Raw genomic sequence first — 6,730 nt, forward strand, 5'->3', positions numbered from 1 at the left:
CTAAAAAAACCTAATAGACTTTAGTGTTTGAAATGATTAAGTATTTGGACAATTTTTTGGAACAAATAAATCATTGTAACATTCCAAAACATGTTAAATAACTCATTGAACAATCCAAAACATATTAATTAACTCCTTGGACTTTTCTAAAACATGTTGGATACATTTTTATGACTTGTACAACTAGTTAAAGTGATAAAATAGTTACAAAACTCCGAAAAAACCCTCAATGAACATTCATATTTTGAACAATTAAGTTCTTAAATATTTTTTTGAACAAAAAATATTTAGATCTATAAAATTAAATAAATATAACAAAAAAGTACTTACATTTACAAAAAAATAATTACATTTTAATTTTTTTTGATAAAATTTATTTTAATTAAAATTAAAATATATTCTGTCAGTGATTTTTCAAACAAAAAAATTTAAAAAGAATTATTATTAAATTTATTTTAATTAAAAATAAAATATATCATGTATGTAATTTTTTAAATTAAAAAAGAGATTTAAAAAGATTACTGGTGAAATTTAGTTCAATTAAAAATACAATATTTTTATTTTTAATTAAAACAAACTTAATCAATAATTCTTTATAAAAAAATTTATTTTTTTTAGTTTGAAAAATCACTGACTAAATATATTTTAATTTTAATTAAAATAAAATTTACCAAAAATATTTTTTAAATATAATTATTTTTTTTGTAAATGTAAGTACTTTTGTTATATTTGTTTAATTTTATAGATCTAAATTATTTTTTGTTCAAAAAATGTTTAGGGACTTAATCGTTCAAAATATGAATGTTCATTGTGTTTTTTTGGACTTTTTTTCACTATTTACCACATTAACTAGTTGTACAAGTCATAAGAATGTATCCAACATGTTTTAGAAAAGTCCAAGGAGTTATTTAACATATTTTGAATTGTCCAAAGACTTATTTGTTCCAAAAAATTGTTCAATGAGTTATTTAACATGTTTTAAATTTTCTAAAAAGTTATTTAACATGTTTTGAAATGTCCAATAATTTATTTGTTTCAAAAAATTGTCCAATAAATTATTTAACATATTTTAAAATATCCAAAAACTTATTTATTCTAAAAAAATTATCAAAAACTTAATTATTTCAAACAATAAAATCCATTAATTTTTTTTTACAATTCAAATTCCTGCCGTTGGGGAAATAAGCCCCAAAACTTCCCTCGTTCATACTTCATAGCTTTCCATATTAGGGTTTTAGCCTTTGGTTATGCCATAGCTATTACACCTCAAAATTACAGGTTCTTCACAATTGAAGTTGTATTTACCCTCCACTTCTTGCAGATTCTTCTTTGAATCGCTGTCCGATCGTTCTAAATAGAGCATGAAGTTGCAAACCCTCAATTCATCATTGCTTGAAAACTTGGAACCCATGTTAAACGAATCAATCTACCACTTTCTAGTGGAGCTTCAGAAAGGTAGAACCGATTTTTCAGAACTCGGCTCAATTTTCTTCCGTTTGATCCAGACGATGACAGACCCACCTCTTGAATTCATCTGGTTTTATTCTGCACTCACATTCCACTCGGCTAAGTCAACTACCTTAAGAGATTCACATAATCTTTTGTTGTCTGTTAAAGACTTGTTTCACTCCTTAGTTTCCTTTCGGAACCCCTCTGGTATCAGTTCATTGAAGCAAGTGTCTCTTCTCGCCCCAGTTTTATCCCAATTAGTGAACTTTAAGATTGAAATTTCTAGCTTTAAATCAGAGTTCGAGGGTTTAGTGGATGCAATAGTTACTCACATCGTTGTATGTTGTAATAACGAATTGGAAGACCAAGAGGTTGTGGTTGGTAAATCAACGGTGAGTTGGGTTGGTCTAGTGCCGGTTTGGATCGCTGATCAGGTTGGGGAGAATCGAGGTTGCGTAGATGGTTTGCAGTTGTTTTTACCTCTTTCAACTGATGATATTCGTCGCGGAATTGGTGGGGATTGTGGGATGGCTTACCTTGCTGGGGTTGTTATGATCGAGTCCTTTTTGTTGAGGTTGTGTCTGATGTTTCATCCAGGAGTTTCACGGAAGGAATTGCATAAGGATGTGAAGATTCATGCTGCTCAGATTATCAAGGGGTTCAAGAAGAATTCAACCTTTCTAGGTGAGAATTTACATGATCCTTTATTCCTTGACAAGATTAACATATTTCCTGTCTGATGTTAGAAATTCCATTGGTATCTTGGTTTGGATGGTTGTATATGACCATATGCCATACAACCATTATTACCTTATTACATGGTGTAGCATTAGATTTTTGTTACTGTTGATAGTTACCACAAAAGGTTACCATAATTAAGTGAAGTTTGATCGGCTTCTAATGTCTTCGATGAAGTTCAATATGATTCATGGACGCCAAAGTTGCTAATTTGATTTGAATGTACATGATTGACATAGAAGAAACCTAACAAAAATGCATTGTGCTATTTAGTATTCAAATTCTGTAACTGCATTAGACTTGTTAGCATTTACTACATGTAAAAGAGTGTTATTGTCAAAGGTGTTATCAGTTTGAAGTAAAAATATACAGTGTTTGCCACGTAAAAGTTAGTATTTGACTCCGTGGTATCATGAAAAAATTGCTTGTTGTTTGAGGAAATTGCAAGCTTGAGGATAGAGAGTATGCTTTCCCTAGAAAATAGCTTCTATTATAGAGAATCTTGTTCTACCAGAAAACAGGCTCAGTTAATTGACATCAAACTTTAGGCTTTTGATTAACGTTTGACTAGTAGACTGTGCTTGAATGAACTGTGAATGTGCTAATGATGATTTGAGGCGGTGTTCCCCCTGCAAGTGATGAGCTCACATGTAAGATTGATTTGGGTGTCATAATATTTACCGCTGATGTCATCAGAGATTTTTCTGTTGAGGCTGTATATGAAATTTGTCATCGGGTTCCTAAACGGTATTTAGACTGGCTCTTAAGGCAATGACAGGATTTGCTAATGATAGTCTCTTTCTGCCTACAACAATATCATATACAACCAAAGGGCCTTTGGCCTAGCGGTATCGTGGCCTTTGGCATCCTAGGAGGTCAGGGGTTCAAACCTCACCATAGGTGAGGAGGGTGTGTGAGTTTATTTGTTGCATTTACCGTATATAAATATTATATACTTCAAAAAAAAAAAAAAATATCATATACATAATAATCTAAATGAGTCAAAACTTACTTGTTGGACTTGTATGAAATTTCTGAAGTTGTTATATATATATATAACCATTGAAAAGAACAATGTTAGTTTTCAAGCAACTTCCCAGACATGGATGCATTCTATGGAAGGTGTCACCCCCAACACATTATTTGACTTCCCATTGCAAGCCACCAGATATCTTAAAATCACCATTTGCCCTAAATGCATCTATGTTTATTCCATGGGAATCGAATGGCCAATTACCTCAACTAGAAACACTTCATATTTCAATCAAGTTGAATTTTTATTTGTTTTGTAAGTTCTTTAGTTTTTTTGTGTGGGGGTCATAGAATGGTTTCCACATGTCATTCCTACCACCAATCTCTACTACATTTTTCTAGTTTTGTTATTATAGTTTCATGAAGAATGTGGTCTATGGCGAAAAGGGTGTTCAAGTGTTTCTTTCACTGTTTGAATTCTTTCTCCTTGTAATAATATCTGATCTATTTTATCAACTCTCAGTTATGCTTTTCAAGGTGCTGTTGGAACCAAGGTTGCCTGTTGCAGAGCTATTGGTCAGTTCTTCTATACCATCGACTTATCATCTAGTCATACTACACCAGATGCCCGTATGAGAGATATATGTCTACAGTCATAGAGTACAACCCACATAGGAAGACTGGTAGAATGTGGTTACTAATGTACTCCTGATATGCTTACAGACCATGACTGATGAACTCCTCCTCAGGCGACTGCTTTTTGATGTTGCATTGGATTTCGGGTGCTTTCTGAGTTGTGATACCTCCTCTTGGCTCTCGGATGATCAGTACAAAAAGATTGTCATCTTATGGTTGTTTGTCACAAACTCAGCGCTGCAGTTTGCAAGGTAAGTCGTACTTGATGTCACCGGGACAGCAAGAACAGTGATTAGGAGTTGCACATAGTCATACATGTTTAGCGATTAGTTATATGTCTAAAATATTGTTCAATTATTGCATATATTGGAGTCTTTTGGGTCAAAATCTACACTTAGATGATGCTGAAATGTCATTCAATTGTGAATTATTTAACAAATGTTTGATTGTTAGCTACAAGATGGTGTGTGTTTTACTACTATTTGGACATTGTCTAAAATACCCTTCAATTAGGAAATGTTTTAATAAATGTTTGACTACCCATCAATTATGTAATAATTTAATAGAATGATTGGACGTTGGTTAAATGCCTCTCATTATGATTTATGACATAACAGTGTTGAAAGTGTTGTGGACAAGGATCTACTATATGGAGTACGTTTTACTAATTAGACAATGCTAAAATACGCTTAATATTTTAATGAAAGTGTTTGATTATCTGTTTGAGTTTCTATAACCCCATAATTATGACATAATGATAGAGTCTTGTGGCCTAAAATTTACAAAACGAACAATATAATTTACAATTAGTTGGATAATGTGTAAAATACCCTTAAATCATGAAAAGTTTCAATACAATGTTTGCCAAATGTCTAGTATACCCTTGAGATACTGGTCAATTCATGAGGACCGTGGACCATAAGCGACATGATCATGTAAAAGTTTGGACAATGTCTTCTATAAAACGTTATAATGAAATGTTTGACTATTAGTACAAATGTCACATATCATGGTGGAGTCTTGTGGACTGAAATTAATAAACAGATGTATATTCTATAAAAAATTGGATTATGTAGTTTGTATCACGACTCGTAATCTCTTTTTCGGTTGCAGTGAAAATGGTGACCATGTCAGAGTCGATTCTTATCTCAACGCCTTTTTGGCGTCTCAGCTCCCCGGTCAGATAATTTCTTGGGTTACTGGTGGAACAAGTACAAAACCAACTGCACCTCATAATTCCTCCCCGAAGGAGCTTATCGGTATGCCGCTTTTTATAACTTTCTCATTCTCACATACTCTTGCTTCTTTCTTGGGTGCATGGTTTTGCTATGTAACAAGTGTATTTTCGGAAGGCAACTAGAAACAGAAAACACACCCTGTTAGTATCGAGTCTTGAAACCACAACCACAATGAGCAAAGGCTGCTGGTCTTTTAAGTAATAACCTCTCTTTTTCTTTTTGAAGTATATAATATTTATATACGGCAAATGCAACAAATAAACTAACATACCCTCATCACCTTTGGTGAGGTTTGAACCCCTGACCTCCAATGAGGCCAAAGGCTACGATATTGCTAGGCCAAAGGCCCTTTGGTAATAACCTCTTCTTTTGGGTGGAAAAGAACTTGTATTGTTTGGACCTCAAAGTGAACCACGGTTACAAGGTGATGATGTGGCTTCATGTGATTGGTGGACAAGACGGTTAGATGGGATTTGGGACAATATATATTTTTATTTGGTTGCAAAGTGTCTAAAAGGGATTGATGGAAGGACATTTATTTTCCTTTTTCTTGTTTCTAAATAGTTGGCATCTAATTCACAAATGCAGGCTGGCTGTTGGTTTTGGAAAAACAGGGAATTAAGATATGTGATCACAGCATCTCAGAATTACACGAAAAATCTGTGAAATACAAGTTGGATGGAATCGAACAGGGAGCGAAAGATGGGGAAACTATGGTTGAGGATGCACCCATAAGGATCAACGGGAGAAGAAAACGAGATAGCACGGGGGAGGTACAAAAGCAGATCAAGGTTATAAAATGCTGTCACGAGAATCTGGGCGACGATGTTTTTTGTGGTAAAAGTGAAGTCGGAAACTCGGTCTCTGATCAAGAGATGGTAGATATGGTCCGGTGAGGCGATCAATTGCATTGGCAGTTGTACGATGTTCTAAAAATGTAAACATATTGGTTTAGAGTAAGTAAATTTGATAGAGTTGATTTAAGGCGGTTAGGGCTTGCTTGTTAGCAACTTAATAAGCTTAATGGTACTTACAGCTTATTTGGTCAGCTATACAATACTGTTTGGTAGTGGCTTATTCGGTAAGCTTTTAAGGGGAGCTTTATGTAGAAAACCTACCTTTTTTCAAACCCATTCTTCCTAGTTAAAACATACATTCCTTTCATTATGAGAAAACCCTCTAAAATAAAATAAAAATTCAATTTATATGAACATATTAATCTACAGAGACAATTTTGTTCATACATGAATAAAAACCAACCAAAAATTCCCTTATTTCGTTTTGATTCTGGATTTCGGTTTGGATGGTGGTTAAAAGTAATTTGAAGCTAATTGGTTCACATGAAATTCCTGCCTTCCGAGCGTTGAACCATAAACAGCCCAATTGAAACGGAACGTTCATATTAAATAACAAGTAACGCCAAAACTCAAACCTTGCCCAAAAGTCTATACTATTTTATAAATTTATTTTTTATGAAAGGTTTTCAAAAGAAAACTTAAAATATTAGGAATATAATATTAATAAAGAATTAAGTAAAAAATTTGATATATCAAAAGTCTTTTTTTTTTATTAACCTGAATATCCAACCCGTTATGCGAGCTGACTAATTCTAGAACGATCATTTGTTTTGTAGGTAGCTTGGAGTCACCGTATTTAAACCTCCGTGACCACAAGAAGATTTTTATTTTTCCTTGCAT

General features: G+C 33.2%; 1 protein-coding gene across 3 annotated transcripts; it reads left to right on the forward strand.

Annotated features, from left to right (window-relative positions):
* Positions 1-1,252: 1,252 nt before the first annotated feature.
* Positions 1,253-6,083, forward strand: LOC112527869. Of its 3 annotated transcripts, none has more exons than XM_025138713.1 (6): positions 1,253-1,962; positions 2,047-2,133; positions 3,683-3,735; positions 3,883-4,046; positions 4,909-5,054; positions 5,622-6,083. In XM_025138713.1, exons 1-6 carry the CDS (start codon positions 1,362-1,364, stop codon positions 5,927-5,929), a joined length of 1,359 nt encoding a protein of 452 aa, XP_024994481.1. In that variant the 5' UTR covers positions 1,253-1,361; the 3' UTR covers positions 5,930-6,083. The 3 variants fall into 3 exon arrangements, with proteins under 3 accessions (XP_024994481.1, XP_024994478.1, XP_024994480.1); XM_025138710.1 differs by having other exon boundaries at positions 1,253-1,455; XM_025138712.1 differs by having other exon boundaries at positions 1,253-2,133.
* The last annotated feature ends 647 nt before the right edge of the window (positions 6,084-6,730 follow it).

Source organism: Cynara cardunculus, assembly GCF_001531365.2.
Source record: "Cynara cardunculus var. scolymus isolate 2C chromosome LG 15, CcrdV1, whole genome shotgun sequence".
Lineage (NCBI taxonomy): Eukaryota > Viridiplantae > Streptophyta > Magnoliopsida > Asterales > Asteraceae > Cynara > Cynara cardunculus.

What these genes read in the sequence shown, in the direction of transcription:
- LOC112527869 (XM_025138712.1), top strand. Translation starts at nt 1,362, where the DNA reads ATGAAGTTGCAAACCCTCAATTCATCATTGCTTGAAAACTTGGAACCC. An exon ending in GAAGAATTCAACCTTTCTAG is followed by an intron (nt 2,134 to 3,682) that starts GTGAGAATTTAC and finishes ATCAACTCTCAG; the next exon opens with TTATGCTTTTCAAGGTGCTG. An exon ending in TCAGCGCTGCAGTTTGCAAG is followed by an intron (nt 4,047 to 4,908) that starts GTAAGTCGTACT and finishes TTTCGGTTGCAG; the next exon opens with TGAAAATGGTGACCATGTCA.